The sequence below is a fragment of the Ailuropoda melanoleuca genome, chromosome 5, assembly GCF_002007445.2.
Source record: "Ailuropoda melanoleuca isolate Jingjing chromosome 5, ASM200744v2, whole genome shotgun sequence".
Taxonomy (NCBI): Eukaryota; Metazoa; Chordata; class Mammalia; order Carnivora; family Ursidae; genus Ailuropoda; species Ailuropoda melanoleuca.
This window is the reverse complement of record NC_048222.1, coordinates 85018719-85044281: the sequence shown is the minus strand read 5'-3', so window position 1 is coordinate 85044281 and position 25563 is coordinate 85018719. Positions and strand designations below refer to the sequence as shown.

Below are 25563 nucleotides of genomic sequence, written 5' to 3'. Positions count from 1 at the left end.
GGTGATTAAAACATTACAAGCTACTTTTTTTCCCCAATAATTAGTTGTAAGCTTTATTCACTGTATTACTCAATGACTTACATGAATTAAGACTCATTCTTCTCCATTTAGATTAAAACGCCTGGGTGAAAAAAGAAGTATATCAGAGCAGGAAAATTATAGGTATTCTTTTTTATTCAAAAGCATTCAAAGAACCCACAAGGGGCACTTATTAGAGTTGAAATGATCCTTTTTAACAAATGGCAAAAATAAAACACAGATGAATAAACAAAATCGTTACACGGGAAATAAAGGTGCCAAAGCACCTTTATAAGAAAATGCCTCTTGTTGCAGAACACCAGTGATGTCTAATTTGGCTTCTGTGAAGGAAGCAATTTGTGTGATTCATTTTTCCAGGGCCTTCTATTTAAGCTGTTTGAGATCACTGTAGCATTGTGTGCTGGCTTTCAGTTTCCTTTAGGGACCAAGAAAGAAAAGGCAAAGAGAACTTAATAAGACTGTACGGGCTGGAAAGAATACCCTCCAAATGCCATTAGGAGTCCAAGTGAGAGGGGAAAGGAGGAAGGAGAGCCTTCTGTGGCCTACAGTTTGGACGGACAGCAGGCTCTGATCTCATGCTGGGGAGGAAGCATTGTGGCAGAGCAGGCCTTCCCCACCCACCCCNAAGATGCGAGCCAGTCAGCGTATGTGGTAATGGACGGGTTCTGGCATACACAGCCTCAGACTCAGAACAGGGCTGGGTACTGACTAGAACATGCAGTAGCTCAGATTTCTGCCAGCCACATAACAAGGAAATAAAATGGAACCATCCACGGAAAGAATAATATTTTCAATCTTCTCAAATCAGGTAGCAAGCTCAAGGTGATAGGTGTATTTGCAGTACAAAGTCTAGTGAGCTTATTCATATGATACGGTATAAACCCGGGCAACATTACACATACCACATTGATAGTAAAGCAAAGAAGTATGAGCTATGTATTGTCCTGGATCTATATTTACAAGTACCACTTACAAGTGGCAAATGGAGAGATTAACATCAATTTACTCTAAAACTGAGGATTTGAGATTGAAAAAAATCAAGAGTTATTGTACAGGAAATCCGAATGAAATCTAAATCCTTCCATCAGTAAGGAACAGCCCAGGGGTAAGAGACAAACTATAAATGTCACAATAACATCATAAAATGCAAACGATGAAAATACATTCATAATGCCTACTTGTTTCTGGTTCGACAAAATTGCACAGGAGAAAGTGTGCCTAATGAATGAAAGGCTTGGTGCCTGATTGGATTGACATGGCCATTAGGATAAGATAAATAGCTGTAGAAAGCATTTTGAAGACAAAAGAGAAAAATTTTAGCTAATGGTAGTTGCAGAAGAATAAAGCAGTTGATAAAATCTGGAAATGTCACTTGGGGTGCAGGAAAGTAATCACCACGTAATGATGATGATGATGATGATGGTGGTGATGATGGTGATGGTGATGATGATGATGGTGATGATGGTGATGATGATGATGATGGTGATGGTGATGATGGTGATGGTGATGATGGTGATGACTGATGGTGATGGTGATGATGGTGATGATGATGATGGTGATGATGATGGTGATGGTGATGATGGTGATGATGATGATGACTGATGATGATGATGGTGATGATGGTGATGATGGTGATGACTGGTGATGATGGTGATGATGGTGATGGTGATGGTGATGACTGATGATGATGATGATGGTGATGGTGATGATGGTGATGATGGTGATGATGATGATGATGATGGTGATGGTGATGATGGTGATGGTGATGATGGTGATGATGGTGATGACTGATGATGATGATGGTGATGATGGTGATGGTGATGATGATGATGGTGATGATGGTGATGATGGTGATGGTGATGATGGTGATGGTGATGATGATGATGGTGATGATACAGCATCAAACACCGTGGAGACTACCAGCTAACAACCAATCTACAAATCAGAGAATGATTATTGCACTATAATGACAAACCTAGAAACAAGAAATAAAAGTCACCTAAGGAGCTCTGGGATATAATTGGGACAATAGATGAAGACGTCTATCCAGAGAAGAATTTGTTGATGTTTGCTTTAACACAGGAATTCTTTTGTACTTAATAGATCCATTTAACAAAAAATAAGAAAAGTAAAAATTAAGAAAACAAAAGGGAAAAAAAAGACTATCTGTGAAAGAATACATAAGCCAGAGCACCTGGGTGGCTCAGTCAGTTAAGCCTCCGACTCGGTTTTGGCTCAGGTCACGGTCTCAAGGGTGGTGGTATGGAGCCCTGAGTCAGGATCCCCACTCAGGGGGCAGACTGCTCAAAGATTCTCTCCTCCGCCCCTCCCCCCACTCGCTCACTCATTCTCTCGCTTTCTTTCTCAAATAAATAAATAAATCTTACCAAAAAAAAAAAAAAATACATAAGCCAGGGGGCCTGGGTGGCTCAGTCAGTTGAGGGTGGTACTCCTGATTTCGGCTCAGATCAGGATTTCAGTGTCATGAAATCGAGCCTTGCATGAGATTCTCTCCTTCTCGCTCTCCCTCTGCCCCTCCCCCAGCACCTGGCCCCTGGACTGAATCTCAGAGAACTGATGAGCATGAGCTAGGTTGGCTGAATGTTGGCTCCCGACCACAGGAACTTCATGAACAAAGTCACAGAAGGCAAAATACAGCCTGATTAGTGCAAGGAACTACAAACGTCCTTGAACTGAGATATCATTCGCATACAACATGATATGTGCTTCAGTTATACAACATAATGATTCAGTATTCGTACATATTGCAACGTGATCACTAGAGCAAGTCTAGCTAACACACATCACCACTCATAGTCACAGGATTTGTTTTTCTGGTGGTGAGAACTGTTAACATTCACTCTCTTAGCAACTTCCAAATGTTTTGTTGTTGCTGGAACATAAACTAAGGGAAAAGGGATGCAGCTGGGGAAAAATGGCAAAGGCCAGATTGTGGGAAATGCTTTATATGTTAAATGATGTAGGAAAGGCATTAGGGTTCAAAGCTGATGGCCAAGAAAGAATTCTTGAGATGTCTTTGGTGAGAAAAGGTGGTTTTATTTAAGCACAGGGACGGGACCCCTGGGCTGGAAGAGCAGCACTGGGGTCATGAGGAGTGGCCAATTATATACTTTCAAGCAGGGAGGGGGTTGGAGATAGCGTAAGTCTCTAAGGAATTTTGGAAGCAAGGTTTCCAGGACCTGGAGGGGGCTAGCTATTGTTGGGAAAATGTCATGTATTACCGTCTAATAAAACCTTAGTTGTGAGACCCTTCAGATGTATATCAGTGGGCCATATGCTTGGGGGATGATCACCAACACATATCTTGGGGGGTGGAGATAAAGGAAATTTCTAAAGGAACTTTTATATGTTAAAGTAGACTTACAGGATCCAGGATCAGGGTGGGGGCCAGGGCAGGGGGCGGGNGTCCCTAGAGGAATGTCACTCCGCCTGTTTCAAGGACTTGTCAATGGGCTGTAGGTAGTAAGGAAATTTAATAACTTCTCTTCTGCCTTTGTTTCCCACATCGGGTTCTCCAAGGGTTATGTGAAAACATGGTGAGATTGCAGGCAGAGAGGTAACATGGTCAAACTGTTGTGAAGGAAGGTGGGAAAGACCAATCAGGGAGTCATTTCAGTACTCCAGACAAGAAATACTGAGAACCAAGGTAGTGGAGATAGAAAGGAAAGGACTACTTTCAGCAATAGTAGGAAGCAAAAATGGAAGACTTGCTAATTGATTAAATAATGAGGGTTAGGGACAAAAAGGAGTTAAAAGAAGAGACTCCCAGCTTGGCAAGGGAGTACCATGACCACCAACTAGAACAAAATGAAGGAGTAGTGGCAGGCTTGGAAGGGAAAAAAGCTAATTGAATTTAAGGTATTTTGAATTTGAGATGTCCATGGGGCATCCAGGTGGGAAATCCTACATGGAGTTGGGCACATCGCAGATGATAAGTTATTGACGTATTGGTGAGAGTTGGACTGAGCATGCCTAGTAGCAACCAGAGGACAAGGTCCAAGGGAGAACCCTGAGCTGCACCTGTGTCGAAGACAGAAACAAGAAGGACATGAGCGAAATAGGGGAATAGGGTAACAGGAACCCAGTATTTCAGAAGCAAAGGGACTAGTGAGCTCTGATATGAAAAGAGTAAGGAAATCAGAAATACCTAGCTGATGGACACTTTTCCTTGACACGTCACTGTCCTGCATGGGATTTACATGAATCTAAAAATGTCTCAGTCCACAATCCTAGTTAGGGCTGGGGGTGGGGGGTGGGGGGACTATAGGAAGACCACACAATGTCTCCTCATGAATCTATTTCACATGCCTCACCTGAAACCCTTGTCCTTCTATTTAGAGCATTCTCTTGTGTCCTGTCTTCCAGGGAAACGGAACGTAGTCACTCACCATTCATTACTCAGGCAATCCGCTTCCCTGCGTCTGATTTACAGCATTTCTTTCTGATTTCCTTCCTACCACTCGGTCCAGGGTTCTCAAGTTTTCTGTAGTCTGCCCCCCCAGGTCACTGTTTTTGGTAGCCACTCTACATTTTCTTAGCCAGCTGGGAGGGAAAAACAGGACTATTGTGAGGGTCTGGTGGGTGCTGAGTGCAGTATCTACAGGGCTCAGCATCCTGCGGGCTTTGTAGCAACAGGACAGCTCTTTACCTTGCAATTCACAGCTGGGCTTCACCAAGGCCGCCTGAAGTCTGTCCTAGTGTAAGAATTACATAAACTCATTGAAGTGTTAGAATTGGAAGAAAGCATAGGGCTCGTCCAGTCTCTTTTCCTACTTCCTTGAGGATTTCTCCTACCGAACTCCTCAGATGGTTGACCAGCTCAAACTCAAGCAAATACCCTTCCCTTACCGAAGTGGGTTTTTCCCTTAATTCAGTATATTGTAAAATCCACTTAGTGCCTCCGGATGGGATGGGCAGGACAGAGTGGACTAAGAGAGGAAAAGACTGGGTGGAGTATCAGAGTCCATTAAATGCAGTAAGGAAAATACCCTTTTGTGAAGCTTCTGTTTTCTTCTGGGGAGGAGGAATCTGCGTATATGACTAGACTATATATCTTACTGTGTGTTACAGTCCAAAACTTTCTACATTGCCCGGCTGAATGACTCATACCAACCCCAGAAAATTAATTTGCTTATTCTTTACTTCATCAAGCTTAGCTTCCATTTAAATCAAATTTTTCAAACTGCTAGCATCCATCCAGCTCAACTCGGCTCCTGGTCTTTTCGCAGTTAATCTGCTTATTTGGGCTAACTGTGTAGCATTTGATCCAGTCACATTTTATCTAAATGAAAAATGTAAAGCGCTTCATTAAAGAGCTTCCTTCCCTCCCTCCCCTCCCCCTTCCCCCTTGCCACTCCTCCCCTCCCCCCTTCTTTCTCTCTGTTATTTTTCCTGGTACCTAATTGGAAACTCCTCATTTGTGTTTTTTGGCAGCCCAGGCCAAAGGTGCCACTGTTGCCATTACAGAGCTTTATGATACATGCCTTTTTCAACACCTCTATTATGCCTAGATGGAGCTCTTTTCTGGTAAATCACAAAGCACCAATTCCACATTGCTAAAACCTCCCCCGCCCCCACCCCCACTCTCCAGACTCTCCAGATTAAGCTCACTGTAGCTTTTCTGCTATTGTTTTGCTAGCTCTTTACTTTTGGATGGAGAGAAGATATTCGCCCCGGTGAGCCACTGCACACCCGAAAATTCTGCTTTGATGCAATCTCACACAGGAGCCCGGTCACTCTCTATGACTGTCATGGCATGAAGGGGAACCAGCTCTGGGGATACAGAAAGGTAAGACTCAGCTCCCTGCAGGCATTCCCCAACTGCTGGGCTTGTTTCCTAACTCAAAAGTTTGTTAACACACTGTTTCCATTTAAATTGTTACCTGGACATGAGTATACACGTTTGGAGACCACCAGCAAAGATTAAAGGAAAGATAGGGTGTGCTGGAAGGGGCATCGCTTTTGGTTCTGCTTGCCGTGTGCACACTCATCACAATCACTTATGATTGACAATGGCTTTGAGGACGCCTGGGTGGCTCAGTCGGTGAAGTGTCTGCTTTCAGCTCAGGTCATGATCCCAGGGTCCTGGGATCGAGTCCTGCATCCCTGCTCGGCGGGGAGCCTGCTTCTCCCTCTCCCTCTGCCTGCCACTCCCCCTGCTTGTGTTCGCGCTCTTTCTCTCTGACAAATAAATACAATCTTTAAAAATAAAAAAAAAAAGAAAGAAAAATGGCTTTGAGCCAGAACACGCACTGCAGGTGGAGGGACTAGTCTTAGCCCAGACAACTGCAAATGGAGGGACCACGTACCCAATAAACAAATGTAATTTCTGAGAACCTCAAGTCTCTCCCTCTCACACACACACACACACACACACACACACACACACACACACTTAAGATGTCCATTTATTTATATCTCAATCTCATTTGCTTGGGAACTGTTTGGGTTAAGACAATTAGATTTACATAAATCCACACTCATGTAGGAGTAATCATTGCGACCTTTCTACAGACTGACCCATTTGTAATTTGGCCAAAATCCCACCCAAGGATAACTAAGGAGAACTTTTTTGGGGAAGTTAAGCTTAAAAAATTGTAAAGTTGGGGCGCCTGGGTGGCACAGCGGTTGAGCGTCTGCCTTCAGCTCAGGGCGTGATCCCAGCGTTGTGGGATCGAGCCCCACATCAGGCTCCTCCACTATGAGCCTGCTTCTTCCTCTCCCACTCCCCCTGCTTGTGTTCCCTCTCTCGCTGGCTGTCTCTATCTCTGTCAAATAAATAAATAAAATCTAAAAAAAAAATTGCAAAGTTAACATTTAATGATAGAAAAAGATAGTTCGAAAGCAAATATAAAAATCACATTTTAGTGAGTTGATAAAGGGCAATTAAATTTTTATTTTAAAATATTTTCATCGAGTTGCCTTTTGATAACTTTTTAAGATACCGCACAAATTTATTTTCAACTTTTTTGGTTTTTATGGCAGGACTTCCTAAACTATACAGAAAATGTCATACCCACCACTTTAATCATGCACTTTGGCTCTCCCGTGACCGAGGTTAAACTTAGTATCTCCTGGAATTATGGAAAGCTAAAAGGGAAAAATCTGCCGGGAATCAATATGGGGGAGCCACTGGTTTTGATACTTTTCCCCCCACTTACTAAGCTTTCTGGTATCCACTTTTCAGGGGCGGGCACCTAAAATTATACTCAAAGGTAGACTCATTCGTACTAGTTTCTTCTGCACACCACCACCCCCCACAGCCTCTGGCAGACTGTGACTCTGTGTCCATGAAAAAATATGAAACATCAGTTGTATCCTTCTGTTTCCCTTATGAACTGCATCACAAATGATTAATCTTGCCAAACCCTTTTTATTATTCAATATGATACAATCTATGGGTGATGCAATAAGAAAGTTGTTTTGTTTTTATGATTATATTCTGACCTTTAAGAAGTTCCTTTCTGGGCACATCAATAAAATACCTGATTCACCATTCGCCTAGTATGCTGGTTGTCCCTGATGATCAGATCATTTTTCATTATTGCACATTTATAGCATGAGAAACAGAACACTCAAAAACGTGCAATTAAGCCAAGAAAATACAGTTGTTTTCATTAGTGAGCTTACAAAAGCTTACAGATGGATAAAACCAACTAATACACATGCACACAGAGCTCCTGGAGAGGAAAAAAAAAATGGCTGTGGTGATGTCAAGAGGTAACTCTTACAGCTTTAACATTTTAAACCTTTCCAGGACCCTGAGGGACTTGGGAAAGGGACCCGCTGGATACAATTGTGCTGTGGCTCCTTCTCAGAGGCTTCTGTAGCTGCTGGCCTTGCATTGCTTAGCAAAAGGTTACATTCACTGTGTGTTTATATAACAAGCAAGGTATTTATACATAATCAGGAACATGCCAAAGGCTCAAAATGGAAAGTTTCTGAAATATCTCATCCTCGTTGATGACTCAGGCTTATTCAAATGCACCTGTTTTTGAAAGCGCTTGTTGTTTATTTCATGGGCTACTCCCAAGGCGTAAAGAGAGAAAGCACAAAGAAAGAAGTCTCTCTGGGGTGTTACCTTGTCTATTTAGATGCACTACGTGGCCCTGGGGGCTTCCAGATAGTTTCGCATCTTTTGAGACAGCTTTGGAGCTCCGTCTTTATTAGCATATTCATGAATAAACAGGATCCCTAAGACTCTCCTAATTGCCTAAAGGACCGCAGTGGGCCATCTCCTAAGCTCCGAAGGTAATAATCACCATCATCATCTCCAACTGTTAAGGAGGCATTGAGCTAGTGCTTTAGGCATATTACCTCCAACTTCACAGCCATCTAGGTACTATTATGTATAAATCACAGAGGAAGAAACTGATACCGGCATGTTTTTGCCAGAACCAACATTCAGATTCAGGGGCATCTGGCTTTAAGGCCTCTACTTTTCCCTCTGCCATGCCCTTGAGAAACCATAATTGAAACCGAAAGTCATGGTCAACTGCTTTAAAAATAAAGATGAAGATATGGTCATGAAATTATGTGAAAGTGGATCATCGCATTCCAGTATTTCAGCACGTAAAATGTTGGTACTAGCCATAACTTAAAGGTGGTGGGAAAAAAGCACATACTTTAAACGTATAATTTTTTAGTTCCTTTTTAATGACAATTATTTGCAATGTATTTACCACTACATTTACAATAAATTCTTTGGTATCAAAAAAAAAAAAAAAAAGATTGGCATTCCCTGGGAGAGTTCCCCAATGCCTTTTGGATTCAGCACCACTGATAGCAACCAACCCCTCCTCCGAGCTACAGGGCAATTTCTCAGAGAAGGAAGGTGGCCAGAAGCTACTTTGCTTGAGTGGGTGAAGGCTGTTGTCAGGCCCCACTCTCTGACCCACTGGCAGCCATTGGCCTTCAGTTGTACTTTTTTTTTTTTCAGGAAGATTTTTGTGTCGTCTCCCAGCTTTACTGAGATATAATTGACATTTATAACATTGTGTACACTTAAGGTGTCCAATGTAATAATTTGATATATGTATATATTGCAAAGTGACCACCACAACAGGTTTAGTTAATACACCCATCACCTCACGGAGTTACAATTTTTCATGTGATGAAAACTTTTAAGATCTACTCTCTCCGCAACTTTCAAATATACAACACAGTATTATTAACTATGGTTACCATGCTGTGCTTTACATCCCCAGGACTTATTCCTCTATAACTCCAAGTTTGTACCTTTTGACCACCTATACCTATTACCCCCAACTCTACCACCCAGCTTTCAGTTATTCTTAGATGTGAGTCATTGCCAACACAAAAAAAGGGGGGAGGGGGGATTCCCTATTTTACAGCCTTGTAACTAGGTTCACTGATACAATTGTGTCCCACAAAAGCAAGTACCAAAAAGAAAGAATCCCAGTCTTGGTTTCCTTTTACCACCAGGGGGACCCCTCTTACAAAAACAATGACTTGTTGGTGACAGTGAAAATATTTAAATTATCAACTGATACCCAAAACAAAAAACTTTCTTCCCTCTTCTTCTACCCTTACATCTAATTAGTCACTAAGACATGTCTGCCCCCACCCCCACCCCCAGCCCATATCTCGAAAATCTGTCCTCTCTGCCGTGTCTACAGCCCCTGCCCTACGGGCTGCCCTTTCTATCCTACCCCCTAGATGACTGTCAGAGCTACCTTAAGGGTCATCCTGCCTCCCGTCCCTTCCCTCTCTAACTCATCTTCCATCCTGAAGTCAGACGGAGTTCCTACAAAATCCGGTTACTGCATTCCTCTGTGTTATAACTTTACTTGGTTTCCCACTAAGTAGAAGATAAAGTGCCTTCCATCAGTTCTTATCCTGACCCTTCCCAATCCGGTCACCATAATGATTTCCTATCAAGCCTAACACAACCTAATTCATCCTGAAACTGTAATGTGATCTTGAATAAATTATTGTGCATCTATGATTTTCAACCTCCTTATCAACATAAGAGGGATAACCACGTAAAAATTAGCTGTTTCCGACCACATGATCAAATTTATATTCGTGTGGGTGGAAAATTAAAAATAGTAGTAAGCTATATCCTATAATACCACATCACTACAGCAACCTATCCTAAGCAATATTAACTATTGTTACCCACCCCGCAAAAAACTAAGAGCTATCTCCCATGTCCCTTTCCTTTGAACTAAAGTTTTATTGAAGTATAATATATACCTTGGTGTGAGTTTATCTAGATGTATACATGAAGTGAGAATTTGAGGGTGTTTTATTTGGGAGATGGCCAACCAAAATCTTGGTAGGAAGTGGATAAGTGAATAAGGAAGGGATGGGCGTCAATAAAGGGTGAGTTATAAAGCAAGCATTCCTACTAAAGCTCTCTGGAAATGGTATGGTGCGTGTACCAGAGAGCAAGGGAGTTAGGGTGTTTACACACCACTCTAGTCAACCTGTGGTTAAAAATCCTCCTGAGGGAAGGGGAGTTTATTCTCTGACATCTCTGGGCTGTGGCTCTTACAGACAAAACTGTTCTTGAGACCAGAGGCAGCCCTTAGGGAGTGAGATACAGTGGCCAGCTGCTGGGGTTGGGCCAGCCTGCACTGAATCGGTGAGGCCTGAAGAGCTATGGGCAGGGTACAGATACTGCGTGAGAATCCAGTTGCTCCACATTTTTGTCAACTCTTGGCATTCTGTTTCTTTTTCTTTTCCTCTTTTCATTTTGTGGTTGTAGAGTGATATTACATGCTTGTTAGCTGTTTTGGACATCTTCTTTGTGAAGGACCTGTTAAGTCTTTTGACTATTTTTTAATGTGGGTTGTCTGGCTTTTTCTTGCAGATTTTTGGATACATAGGTGATAGATAGATGATAGATAGATAGATAGATAGATAGATAGATAGATAGATACAAGTGCTTTTTTGGACATACATATTGTAAATATCTTATTCCAGTTGATGTCTTTCCTTTCTTCTCTACGGAATATCTTGAGGAAGAGCTGTTCGTTATGATTAGTGTCTTTTGTGTCCTGTTTAGGAAATCTTTGCCCACACCAAAGTCATGAAGACAGTCTTCTAAGCCATTTTTGGAAGATTTATTGTTTAATCTTCTACCTTTTGGTATATAATTCCGTGAAATATTTTATGGATGCAATGTAATATGGAGTTGATTCCTTTTTCATATTTATATCCAATCAATCAATCACCATTTATTAAAAAGACTATTTTTTTCCTGCTGCACGGAAGTGGCACCTTTGTCATAAGTCAAGGGGCCTTATATTCATGAGTCTATCTATGAATCCTCAAGTTTTACCATTCTAAGACTAAATAGTCTTAGCCACACAGAAGGTAACCTAATGGAAGTAAACTAACTTAATCTAATAAGAGGGATATCCAAAAACCCACAACAGCCATCACTCTTCGTGGTGAAATGTGAAAGCTTTCCTCCAGGGACTAGGAATAACATATAATGTCTGCTCTCATCGCTTCTATTTTACATAGTACAGGAGAGCCTACCCAGAGTAACCAGGCAAGATTAAGAAATTAAACGGTAGGAGAATTGGAAAGGAATAAATAAAACAGCCAATTCACAGATGAAATAGTATATAGAAAATCCAAAAGATCATACATTTAAACTGTTAAAATTACTAAGTACCTTTAGAATAATCCTGGATACAAGGTAAATATAAGAAACACAAATGTCTATATACCAGCAAAAAAAAGATAGAAAATGAAAACATAATTTCATTTGAAAAGCAAAATAAATCTCACAACAGAGATGAAAATAAATGTCATAACAGAGGTGAAAGACCTTTACACAGAAAGCTACAAAACATCACTAAGTGGAACTTAAAGCTATATACAGGGATCTATCATGTTCAAACATAAGACTCAATGTGGTGAAGATAACAGTTATCAAAAGGGTATATACATTTAATGCAAAATTAGTCCAAACCCGAGCAGGTTTATTTGTGGAAATTGATAAACTGATTCTGAAATTTATATGGAAATGAAAGGGCCGAGAATACCCAAGAAATTGTTGACCAGGGAAAAGAACAAATATCAAACATTATAAAGGCACAGTTTCCAGGACATTGTAAAGGTACATTCAAGGCAGTATGATGTTGACATAAGGTGAGCCTGACTGAGGCTTTCTAGAAGGTGAGGGCTGGGTATTGGTATTTTTTGAAGGCTGCTAAAACACTTTCATGGGCAGCCAGATGGAGAATCCCCTTTCTAACTCCAGTGTTTACCTATTTCCTTTACCCTGCTCCTTCCTTCTGCTTTAGTTGGAATTTACCCCCCATTTGTATTCCTGTACCATTTTGTTTCTTCTTTTGTACCAGGAACATTGTATTCTCCATAATTAGTCTCCCTTTATAGATGTTAACTACCTGAGAGCAGGAACTTCTTCTTTCACTTCTGTATGGCCTGCTTGATGTCTAATATATAGAAGTTCCTAAATAAGCATTTTTTAAATGGCTTAAAGAATTCCTGGGGTCAATTATTGATATGTTCATCTCCTTCATGAACCCCAAGTTGTGCTGGATAAAATTTAACATATCTCATGGAAGCAACCCAAATGTCCATTAATAGATGAGTGAATAAAAAAGATGTCATATATATATATATATATATATATATATAATGGAATATGTCATGGAATATTACTTAGCTATAAAAAAGGATGAGATCTTGCCATTTGCAACAACACAGATGGGCCTGGAGGGTATAACGCTAAGTGAAATAAGTCAGCCAGTGAAAGACAAATACCATGTGATTTCACTTATGTGTGGAATCTAAAAACAAATGAACAAACAAAGCAGAAACAGACCCATAAATACAGAGAAGATACTGATGTTTGCCAGAGAGGGGGTGGGGGATGGGCAAAATGGGTGAAGGGGAGTGGGAGATACAGGCTTCCCTTCATGGAATGAATAAGTCACAGGGATGAAACGTACAGCATAGGGACTACAGTCAATGGTATTGTAGCAGCGTTGTATGGTGACAGATGGGAGCTATGCTTGTGGTGAACATAGCGTAAGGTATAGAGTTGTTGAATCACTATGTTGTAACCTGAAACCAATATAACATTGCGTGTCAACTATACTTCAGTTAAAAAGAAAGAAGAAAAACAACAACAACACTTAACACATTTTTTCTTTTTGTCTCCGAACCACATACACAGCCTCCCCAAAGACCAAAAGTGAAAGGTTTAAATTACTATTCTTAGTTGCTCCCTAGGGTGTTCTTGTAGTTTAACTGCCATAAGAAAGGGCTTAAAAATACATCAAACAGGAAATACAGATAAGAAGTTTCCTTTCAGGCTAAATTGATAACATTTCAGCAGTCACATTAGTTGAAAAAGTGAGTGGGCGGAATTCTTGGCATGTGCCTACATTTGACTATTTATTGTCACTTGTGATATATGCCAGGGCTTTGGCCTCCCAGCTCATAAAATCCTGCTGGTCCACAAAGATGCCAGATGGAAGGCCACAAGGTTCTTATTTTTAAAGTGTTCTGGTTAGGTATTGATTTAGGACCAAAAATGAGGAAAGTATATACAAAGAGTTTAATTAAAAGGCGTGTATTTCAACTTGGGTTGTGATGTATGAAGCCCCACTACAAAATCCTGGACTTCTGGTCATACTTAGGCAGTCACACTATCCCAGCTCAGCCCATTCATTTCTGGACGGTCCCAAGTATTAAAAAGTTCTTCCCTGGCCTTCGATACCACACCGCTTAAATTTAACCCATTTCACTGCATACAGATCCCAAGTATTTGAACAAAGCTTGCCCTAGCTTTACTCTTTACTTCTGATTAAATGGTCCAATTTTCTGCCACTACTCTTCATATGACTTAATTTGGATCAACCTCAACTTCCTGGATGCTCACTCTTAACACACTCCAAATAGTTCTAGAAAGTGTCATGATACCCAGGACAGAACACAATATTCTGGGTGTGTTCTGATCAAAGGAATAGAATCTGTTTCTAGCATTCTCTGTTACAATTGAGTTGATTGATTTTTGACTTTAACTTTACATACTCTGCTTTTTAATAAATTTTCAGTATAAAAACCCACAGTCATATTCTCATTTTGCTACACAGCTGCATCTCTAGAGTCTTCTCCCTGTATAATTCATCTTCTATACTTGTGTAGTTATCCATTTGTTTCTATTAAATTCTATCTCACCAGATTTACTTCAACCTAGGTTTTGACTCTTTGATCTAACTTATTAGCCCTCAAATGAGTTTTGTTCCAACCATGAACTGGATATGCATGCCTTCATCTAAGTTGTGGATCCCAATGCACAAGGCCAAGAACTGAGCCCTCTGTCATATAACAGAGCTCACACTGATCCATTAATGAGCGTCATTTGGATGAAGTTATTCAACCACATACAAATTTACCTAATAGTTATTTCCTCCAGCCCACATTTCTCCAGCTTGCCCAAAAGAGAACAGAGAGGGGCTTTTCAAATACCTTGTTGAAAACAATATGCACAATGTCTACATCCTACTTCCATTTGTAATAGGAGACTTAAATCCTTGCACCCAAAGAAGTTATGATCTTCGTGTCAAACGAAGGATTCAACCGAGAAGGAGGTTCATACCCAGGAAGGAAATACATTCAGCACAATGACACTACATTTCCAATAGTGTTATCGTCCCATCCTGTTTTTATTTGTATGTCTCACTTAGTTGTCACGACCTTTTAACTTGTGCTGTTTCCGAGTCACTTAGCAATATTCCTACTAATTAAGAATATACTAACAAACTCAATTGCCATTCTCTGATCATTCAGAACAAGAAAAGCTCCATCGCAGACTATCCCAGGCTCTAGCATAAGGATAAAGGCTTCCTGAATTAAATGCCTGCCAAAATTTAGACTAACAGAAAATAATCTTGGTAATAACAACTACAAAAAATTTCAGTCAGTATTTAAATTTAAATTAGTATTTGCTAAGGATCAGAGTAGAGTAGGACTGCTGGTTGGCTCAGCCAAGAAAAGCACTGAGGCATAACTTAGAGGTCAAGAGCAGAGGCTCAGGGTCCTGTTGGATCAGAGACTGGTGTTCAGGCTCTTGTGTGGATCCTGGCTCTGGGGTCTTGGAAAACATCCTTACTGTGCACTTTCGTTTCCTTATTCATAAAATGGGGATAATAATAGTTTCTATCTTGGAGGATTGTTGTGATGCTTAAATAAAATTTAAATGTACCTAGCACATGGCACTTAAGAGCTCAAGTAATGTTAACTATTGCAAACTATGTGCTCAACAAACTATCTTCCGATTTGATTCTAGCTCTTCCAGCAAGTTTGCACACAGGAAAATATGGGCTAATTAGTTGTATTTCTGTATTGCACATTTTTGTACCATTTTAGTTACTTAGCTATAGCTAGGTATTAGATAGTAAATTCCGTAAGAGCAGGGGTTTTTCTCTGCTTTCTTTCATTCAGTACCTAAAACACTGGTTGACCTATAGTTGGCACTTAATTAACATTTGTTGAATAGATAAATAAATGAACTTATCTTCCTATTTGTCCACATTCACTATCCCTTCAGATTGCTTATGTGGTTTACGTAGATAAAATGAGAAAATCTACATAGAATACTCAGCACTGCCAGACACATAGATTCATAATAAATAGCAGCTATTATTATTATGTTCATATGACTCCCAGAAGGTTTACTAAGGGGAGAAAAAGAGCCATGGACAGACGGAAACAAGATATGGAGCAGATGGGTTTTCTCTACTCTTAGAGCTTTCAGTCTAATGGGGAGGCAGACAAAAAAAATTAAATAAATTAAGTTCCGGGATAATATGAGAACACAAAACACTGGGCTCTACCCAGGTCAGAGAAGTAAGCAAGGCTTCTCTGACAATCTAACATTTAAATGGAGATCTAAAAGGATGAGTAGGAATTAGGTAAGTAAAGGAAGTAACACAGAAGAAGACCCCAGATATAATATCAGCATATACAAAGGCCCTGAGGTAGACAAGAACTTGGCTTTCTTGGAAAAACAGAGAGAAGCCACTTGGAAGGTGTGAGTGTGAGGGAAAATGATGAACTATAAAACCAGACATCTGGCCAGGGACAGGACTATCCAAGACCTTGTCGGCTATGTCAAGAATTTAGCTAAGAGACCAAGAAGGCTTTGAATGGTTTGAAGAGCAGGGCTCCGATCAGATTAGGTTTTTTAATAATTCTGGCCACTGTCAGGAGAATTCAGGATATGCTCATGTACATCGCTTGCCTGTAGCCCAGAAAAGCCGGCGAGGAGAGCAAGGTGTAGGGTTGAGGGTCTGCTGTGGCTGGCACCGTCTCAGCACACACACCAAGGGGCTCTGTCAGGACCTTAAGAAACCTTGTTTCTGATTGGTCAAATTAGCCACTGATGCAAGAAGACCAATTTTCTTCTCCTGTGAAGAATTCTACCTGTCAAAGAAAAAATGGAAAAGAACAGACAGTCAGACTGCTTTGTCCCTGTTATGCCTATCAACGTATTATTTGCATTCCCCCAGATGCCAACCGTAAAAATAGGCAGGAAAAACTACCTAATTTGTCTTTCTTCCGGAACACAAAGGACATTCATATATCAACCTTGTTCTTCCCCACAACATTCAGAGGTGGGAAGGCAGATATTCTCAATCTTATCTCATCCCACTCTCCTCTCCACTCCATTCATTTTGCAGCTGGAAAACCTGTATCACTGACAAACAAAGTGACCATCAGAGATTATTATCAGGGATCAAACTCGGATTAAAAACTAGGAATAATTTGGGGTGCCTGGGTGGCTCAGTTGGTTAAGCGTCCAACTCTTGGTTTCAGCTCAGATCTTGATCTCAGGGTTGTGAGTTAGAGCCCTGCGTTAAAAACAAAAACAAAAACAAAACACCTCGCAATATCCATAATAGACACCAAAGGTATTGGATGGAAAGGAGCTCTCCCTCACAAAAGCATTCTCTTTCAATGTATGTTACCCAGAAATGAAGAGTCAGTGGAAGGGAGCCACTCCGTTCTCCCCATGGTGCACGGAGGAGCTAGCCTCAAGCCCAGTCTATACCCAACTGCTTACTGGGCCTCTGAACCTGGATGGTTCATCGCTGCCTCCAGCTGGTTCTACCGAAAACAGAAATCACTCTCCTCCCCCGCTACCTGATCCTGTCCCTCTTCCTGCCTTTCTTGCCTCAACACTGCTTTTCCTCCACTTCTTCCCCCACCTTAGGCCCCACGTGCCATTATCAGAATGTTCTCTCCATTTACTTCTCAAATGGCTCTCAGATCATTTCTCGGTTCACCCCCAACTCACTCCCATTGCTTTGGGTCTTGATTTTGCCAGTTTCAATCTGGGTGATTGCAGATTCTTTTGGCCAGAGTCCAATGCCTCCCTGTCCCCACTCCATCCTCCTCCCTGCTACTAGCATGTTCCACCCAAAATATGGATTCTGTGCCTCCTTTTTTAAAATCTTCCAGTGGCCACCTCCCAAACACAGGAAAAATCAAGCCTGAGCAATGTACCCCAGTCTCTGCATGATATCTCTTGGATATCGTTGTCTGGAATTCACCTTGCTCATTGTGCTCCAGTCACACCAAATGACTTGCTGGTCCCCAGCACATGAGCTAGCTCTCCATTACCTCTGACATATCTCCTTCCACTCTCCCCCCACCCTGACCCGGGGCCCCCTGCTGTTCTTCTAACCCCCCACGGTGCATTCCTGCTTTGCACCTTAGCACCTTTGCCCTGGCTGTTCTGTCTGGAACTCTCTTCCCCCAGATATTGGCATGGCTAAATCCCTCACCTTCTTCAAGACTACCCAGATGTCACCTTCTCAATGAGGTGTACTCTTGCTGCCCTATTTAAACTTGCACACTAACGCTATATCTATATATATATATATATTTTTAACCTATTATGCCCATTGTTAATTGTCTATGCCCTACTGCCTCACCCCCACCCTGCCTCTAACATGTAAGTTCCAGGAAGGCGGGGGGTTTTGTCTTGTGAAGTTCACTGAAACATCCTAGCCACCTAAAACACTGCCTAGTAAACAGTAGGTCTCAAATAAATTTTTGTTGAATAGATTGAACGCTATCACATCTCTCCCTTCCCATGTTCCTCTCTATATCTGAAATACCCTCATACATTATATTTCCCTTCATCCACAGTCTCATTGGCACTTTTTTTACTTCATACATTTCTCGTTTACCTCTTGGTCTCCCCACTTCTTGGGCTAAGAGAAGCGTCTCAACTTATCTTTCTAGGCCGATCTCCTAATACATACCAGAAAATAAAAGGCATTCAATAACTATTTCTTGAACTCTGGCCTGAATCATGTTGTATTTTAGGCAAAGGCCTGAAACACACGAACCATATACAAACTGACCATAATTACATACAAGAGCTCATTCCCGAGCCGTACATCACCTTTGTTCTGTAAATTCTTTTGCTTAAAACGGAAGGTACGGGTATATCAATTTGGATAACTGGTTGAGGCAGGAGCTGATTTCTGCAAATTCTCTTTTGCCAGGATTTCAGAGAACGCAGTTTGGTCTTGAATGCTGGTCTCGGACCAGATGGTTTGTATGTTCTGATTTTTAGAATTGGGGATGCTCCCTGACTAAAAATAAATTAAGGGAAGATGCAGAGTGGAAGCACTTATAATATGTAGGATATTGTGCCAGCGATTTTCATATATTAACTCATTTTATCCTCACAACTAACTCGTGCGGAATATATTATTATCTCTATTTTACAGATGAGGAGGCTGGAGTTCAGAGAATTAAATACTGCCCAAGGTCACACAACAAGGACGTGGCATGACTGGAATTTGATCCAAATCCCCTGCAGCTCAAAACCCCAGCCCTTGACCCAACATAGGTTGCCTTCCCCCCCACCGTGTGCGAGCTCTATTCTCAGAGTCCTCTTTCTACACATTGTGAACTCACACATTTATTTTATTGTCTTTGCAGCTGTGGGGTTTTGTTCTTACATTACCTTGCAAACGGCATGGAATGCTTTCTACAACTTACTCAGGCCTTCAAAACTCAGACCCTGTAGAAGGATGGAATCGAATCGAATTTAGTGCTGGCCGATGACGTCGCACAGATGCCAATCAAATCACGGGCCAGCTTCGGGGAGGTGTCCCTTTCAGTGAGCTCCCTGAGAAGTCCCATCATGCCTTTCACAGCATGGACTGACCGGCCAGAACTGGACAATGAGTCTGGCCAGATTGGATTAGGAAGGGCAGTTCCACAATCCTAAATCTGAACTTTTTCATTTCCTGCTCAAGGATTTCTCATTTTCTTAGGCAAAACTCAAACAGGAGCAACAAGGGAGGAAGCAGGCAGGGAAGGCGGGAGAGGTAGAGGAGACAGGAAAGGCAGAGTTTGCCGTATGACACTGTGAGCAGCCAGAGCAGATGCTCTTGCTTTCCTCTCAGGACTGAACAGGGAACAGTCCAGTCAAAAGCACCCTTTAAGGAGGATTGTTATGGAACAGCAGACTTGCCAAAGCACACAGAAGTCTATTCCAAAGGAAAACAAAACAAAACAAAACAAAACTGTATTCGGTTCTCTTACCACCCTCCCTTGTCCTGAGATGAAGGGCAGGGGAGCAAAGGGCTGTTATAGAACAAGAGACCATATTGACAAATGATTACTCTGTCCACTGACTTAGTTCCGGCCAGGAAAGTCATCAGTAAAGATACTTCGTAATTCCAAAGCTTAGCTGAGTAGAAAGTACAAAGATGGCAGCATTCGTGGCCCCCAAGGTCAAAAGGGCCAAACGCATGCTCTGGGGAGGCAGACGGTGCCTCCAGAAGCTTCTCCTGTAGCACCTGGAGGATACCCCCAAAGACAAGGGTGAACAGAGCTCAGTCTATAACCAGAGAATGATCAATCTACTGAGTATTGTTGATAGTCTCTAGTTTGATGCCCTGTCATTCATCTCTGTCAGCAGTGAACTTTGGTATAAAAGGTTCATTCCATTTTCTGTCCAGGAGAGGTCTTACAGATTAATCTTATCTACCCTCTCATTGGTCTGATGGAGCTTCTCAGCCACAGATGGATTAAGGGAATTCAACTTTTCAACTTCTATGAGACCACAAAGTACAATAACAGAAAACACAGGGACGCCTGGGTGCCTCAGTCAGTTGAGCGTCTGCCTTTGGCTCAGGTCATGATCCGGGGGTCCTGGGATTGAGTCCCACATCAGGCTCCTTGCTCAGCCGGGAGCCTGCTTCTCCCTCTGCCTGCGGCTCCCCCTGCTTGTGCTCTCGCTTTCTCTCTGGCAAATGAATATATAAGGGACGCCTGGGTGGCTCAGTCATTAAGCGGCTGCCTTCAGCTCCGGCCATGATCCCAGGGTCCTGGGATGGAGCCCCACAGTGGGCTCCCTGCTCAGCGCGAGGACTGTTTCTCCCTCTCCCACTCCCCCTGCTTGTGCTCCCTCTCTTGCTGTCTCTCTCTCTCTGTCAAATAAATAAATAAAATCTTTTAAAAAAATAATATATAAAAAATCTTTTTAAAAAAGAAAGCATTCTGGATTTTTCCAGGCGGGGCTGAATGTGCATATCCTGTCAGTCCTCTTGCATATACCTGTGTATGTCAGGCATGTGTTCCTGTTTGAGATTGGGAGAAATATGATGACCTTCTAGGTCAGAAAACACCGTTCAGAAAATCCGGTTTGGCTTTTGCTTCCCTACTAAAGTACAGAAGCTGGTGAAGGGAAGAGAATAGAAACATGTTCTACTCCTTTCTTTTCTCATTTTTTTAGCTTTCATAGAAATACGTGCTTTGGGGGAGAAACTGCGAGCTTATAAAGGTCCCCACTTGAGCTACTGGCCAAGGGAACAATAGAAGGAAATACAGATAAGTAAGGGGAAAAAAGAAGCAGACGTAGGTGGAACAAAGTGAATTAGAATTTAGTAGGTCACACAGAATTTTCAGGAATCGAACAGTTTAGGAATGCTCTTTGAAAAACTGATTTAAATATACCATGTAGCTAAATTGGTAGAAGTCAGGGGCAGGAGACTGAGCGTGAGAGATGGTGGGAAGCAAGAGGGTGGGCACAAAAGACAGCAGCCCAAGGGACCACCACAGCTGTGAGGAGGGGTTTCTGACTGTAAGCTTCACCCCAAGAGAGAAGAATATGTGGGGTGAGCTGCAGAGCGCGCTTGCCTCCCTCCTAGACTCTGCTCCCCGCACCCAGAGTAGAAGGGAGTTCCTCAGAGCTTCCCCTGGGGTCCGACAGCAGCCAAGGTAGCAAAGCCCCAGAGGAAGAAAAGGGGAAGGACACCTCTTTGTGGAAAGAAAATAAAATCCGCAATAAATCCAGGAAACTTAAGAAAACAAAAGAGAAAAGTGAGCCTTTGTTTGAGGTCCAGCTTTTTGTTTACACTAAACAGAAACAAGCACTAAATTGCAGAGCACTGCCTTTCTCCTTCCTTATTCTTCCTTCACACACTGCCTAACTGTGCAAACATCCGGGTCCTAAAAGGACATTAAATATTGGTTGATGGAATCCTAACATCCAGGAGCAACCCAGAAATATTTACACAGGCTGCCCGAGAAACTCTGTCATTCTGAAAGCATTGAGTCAAGTATTCCTCAAAGAACATAATCAGAACCTATGAACATTTCCTAAAAAATCGTATTTGGTCCCGAAATTCAAGCAGTGACCTGAGAACACTTTTTACATGTTCTTGGCAATTTTTGTTTTTGTTTTGTTTGTTTGGTTGGTTTTGGGTTTTTTGCATAGCTGAGACAAACGTTTTTGTTACTAGTTAAGGATTTTTTTTTTTCTCTTTACATTACGTTCCTTTTCCCTACTTGAACAATAAAAAGAGGTGTGTGTTGGGGCCCCTGGTTGGCTCAGTTGGAAGAGTGTTCGACTCTTGACCTCGGGGTCATGAGTTTGAAACCCACGCTGGGTGTAGAGATTACTTAAAGAAAAAAAAAAAAAGGCGTGTGTTCGAGGCTGTTCGATGGTGGGCTTGCTCACCGCTTACACTTTGTGCCTGCGTAGCTCCTTTCTCTCACAGAGCTGCTAGCTCTATCATGGACTTAGCAACTTTTTTTAAAAAAGTGACTGCTGCCTCCTCCCTTTTACAGAAGGCCCCGAGAATTGCCCCTCGGGAGGAGCCGTAATGGCAGAAAGGGAGGTTGGTTGAGTTTGTCCGTGGAGACACGGCCTGTGCCTCAGCGGTCTCGCCCCCGTGCCTTCCGAAGAGGCCAGCTGAGCACCGAGATCATTTGCTTCCTGTTTCTTCTTGTATTTCTCTGTCCCGTTAGAGGCTCAACACCAGGGGAGGGAAAATTATGACTGCTCTGTTCTGTGTGTGTGTGTGTGTGTGTGTGTGTGTGCGCGCGCGCACGCACCTGCTGTTTTGTTTGCTCTGGACGGAATTACCGTTTCCATGTATGTGCCTCTCCCCACACAGCGCCATGAGGGGCTACTTGGCAAGCAACCTCATAGACTCAGTATCTTTAAAACCCGAGCATGGAGCAAAATGCTTACTACAGAGTAGGAAATGGATGCATTGCTTTTTTAAGCCGACGGTGAAGGAAGGAATTCTTTGTTTCTGATTGAACCTGCCTGGAGTCCCTCCATACAGCCAGCGGACCCTGCGACACTGTTCTCCATGTGGTTATCCAAACCACTATTGTTTTGTTTGGGAGATGGTGTCGTTTTCACACTCTGGGTGTATAGTGAATTATAAACAGGGATATTTTACTTCCTCTGTATATTTTGAATTCAAACCATTAACCATGTATCACGTCAGCCCTTTCTTTTCTTTCTGATCCCTCCAGGACAGAACATTATTCCATCCTGTGAGCAACAGCTGCGTGGATTGCAACCCCGCAGAGAAGAAGATTTTCATGGCCAGATGTGACCCTCTCTCTGAGACTCAGCAGTGGATTTTTGAACATATTAATATGACTGTTTTAGACAAATTTAACCACCATGCCAGCTCCTAGAAAGAAAGAAGGAGGAAAGAATGAGTGATTACCTACAGATTATAAGAACTATATTTTAGCCAGCATCTGGGTCGAAGGAGTCAGGAATAACATTTCCGAGATCCAGGAAGCCTGGTTTAAAGATTTGTAAATGCTATGTCAAAGTAGGTTGTCCTGCAGAAATTCCTGCATCTGAAGAACTTGGCCGAGAACCTCACCAGCTGCATCTGAGAACTCGAGACTAGCAGTGCCCTTGCTGGCCAAGGGCAAAGATTATTTAAGGACTTTTGCAAACAACTGCTGAGTTAATCAATCCTAGCATTTCTCAGGTCAAATCCTGCAGTAGTGAGTAGCTATGAATGGATCCTATTAACTGGGTGGGAGGGGGGCGAAAATAGAGTCCATGACTGCTCTGACAACCCGAGGAAACCACAGACCACAGGTTCAGAACTGGCCACGCTGGGGGGGTGCGCTGTCCTCTCTGGTGCCGCTCTCTGACGAAGAAGGGGGTAAGCAGGTTTAACCCTTAAAAGTGCTGCAGATGATTTTAGAGTGCTCATACCATTCTGTTCTCCTGTTTTTTCTTTTCCAACGAGGGTGCGCTGTCTAATGTTAAGACTCAAGTTCCATCATGAAACGCACTTACCAGCGTCCACATTCTTTCGTTCACCATTTCCTTTTAGAGCAGAGGTAACCTACTGTTCATCGAGGCTCGTGTTCACCCACTGAAGCTCTAATTCAGTGCCCTTGTATGAATCCAGTTTAAAAACGAAACAAAAACTATGCTACCAAGTTACTCCAAAGAGAAAGATTTCACAGAAGCAGCAAAACCACGTAGGGTTTAGGAGAGGGATTTCCCTAGGAAATCGATTTTTACTTTTCTATTACTTTTAGAATTTTAGAAGTCTGATGTTTGTCCAGTCATACTTTTTATTAAGGAAGGAAATGGAGTGAGGTTGCTGTAATTTGTTTAGGAGATTCTGAAATCCAAATAAATCTACACTCCAAGTAATGTGCGAAAACGGCTTGGTTCACTTCCATTCTGTGTGATCGGTGCTGGGGACGTAGACGCGGTTTCATCGGTTTTGTTTTGGGGTTTTTTAATTTGTTTGTTTTATATTGCTGATATTAACGATGTTTTTGTTTCACTTGGAAGCTCGCAGAAGGAATTTCCATTAATAAAGTTCTTCTGACACCGTTTTCTGTTAATGAGACAATACTTTAGGGGTGACGAAAGGAATGATTACAAAACTGAATGGAACATTTAATCCTTAAAAGACTTTTTTTCCCTTAATTTTCAATAATTAAGGGGTGGGGGAAGAATATACAGGGATCCATCGGGATGGGTCTTTGGACAGAAGGGTCATGTTTGTTACACGTTTCTCAAGCTTTTTCAGGTAGAAAAAGGTTTTATTGTGCTTTTGTTGTTCCTGTTTAGCTTAGGTTTTCTGTGAGTAAGCATGTATCTGTGGTCCCGGATAGAGAAGCATTGGATTTTAGAACTGGGGAGATTCTGAGAATGCAACCCCTTTGTTTTTCCAAATGAATAACAAAAGGCCAAAGAGGAGAGTCCTGATTCCTGGGAAGGCAGCAGGCCCTTCTGAGCAGTGCTTTTCCTCCTGTGTGTGGTCTTGCTTACTCTGTTACCCAAAGCATTTCTGGTTCTGACTCTGATGTAACTTGAAATTTTCAGTCACGAGATGAGGCTATTATGTCTCCCTGTGGATGCTTCTAAGAGTAGCATTCGTGTTCAGAAACTTTAATATATGAAACATCTTGTAAGTGTTCACAATTTTGTTCTTTCCTCAAAATTGAATCAAAATGGCCAGTGAAACCACCCTGCTAGTAGTTGGGGAAGAGTTATTCTGCTATCTTTCCTGGTTTTTCAAGCAGTCTTTTGAAGAGCTATTCTTTTTAAAATGACAGTCACAGAGATTTTTGTGTGTGTAGGTCAAGATATCTTGAAGCATGTGAGACGCAGAGTAGAGAAAACCAATGGTGAGAAATTAACCTGTGTATTGAACAATTCCAGAGAGTGAGTGAAGTTTTTTTTCTTTCATTGTTTCTCTCTGCCATGATATCCTTTTTTTTAAATGTTTTTTTATTATATTATGTTAGTCACCATACAGTACATCCCCGGTTTCCGATGTAAAGTTTGATGATTCATTAGTTGCATATAACACCCAGTGCACCATGCAATACGTGCCCTCCTTACTACCCATCACCGGTCTATCCCATTCCCCCACCCCCCTCCCCTCTGAGGCCGTGAGTGAAGATTTATCTCAAGTGTTCGGAAAGCGATCTGGTTGTAGAATTAGAGGAACCTATAACAATTAACACTATGTCATTAAATAGTTGACTGCTACTTACAGTTCCACCAAACAGCCACGCCTGGGTTCCGCACCCTGGAAAGCACAGGCTCGCAATACGGCGAGTTGCTGTAATCACGGGAAGCTAGCCGTATCATGTTCGGCACTGTTTTCTGAGAAAGCCTGAAGACCGCATCATTCTAGTGTCATACTCAGGACCGACGAACATTGGTTT

At 42.0% G+C, this 25563-nt stretch overlaps 1 protein-coding gene and 1 long non-coding RNA gene across 3 annotated transcripts in view; one reads left to right on the top strand and one right to left on the bottom strand.

Moving 5' to 3' along the window:
- Positions 1-23674, top strand: part of GALNTL6 (polypeptide N-acetylgalactosaminyltransferase like 6) — a 1184120-nt gene extending 1160446 nt beyond the window's left edge. For both annotated transcript variants that reach the window (XM_034661384.1, XM_034661383.1), the window contains 2 exons: positions 5699-5848; positions 22873-23674. In XM_034661384.1, coding sequence (XP_034517275.1) covers positions 5699-5848; positions 22873-23040 — 318 coding nt within the window. In that variant the 3' untranslated portion in view covers positions 23041-23674. The remainder of the gene's footprint in view (positions 1-5698; positions 5849-22872) is intronic.
- LOC117802406 lies at positions 229-23736 on the bottom strand. The gene is made up of 3 exons (XR_004625788.1): positions 23666-23736; positions 16307-16497; positions 229-454 (listed from the first exon to the last, which is right to left on the bottom strand). It is a non-coding gene; the product is annotated as an uncharacterized LOC117802406 (long non-coding RNA).
- Positions 23737-25563: the final 1827 nt, after the last annotated feature.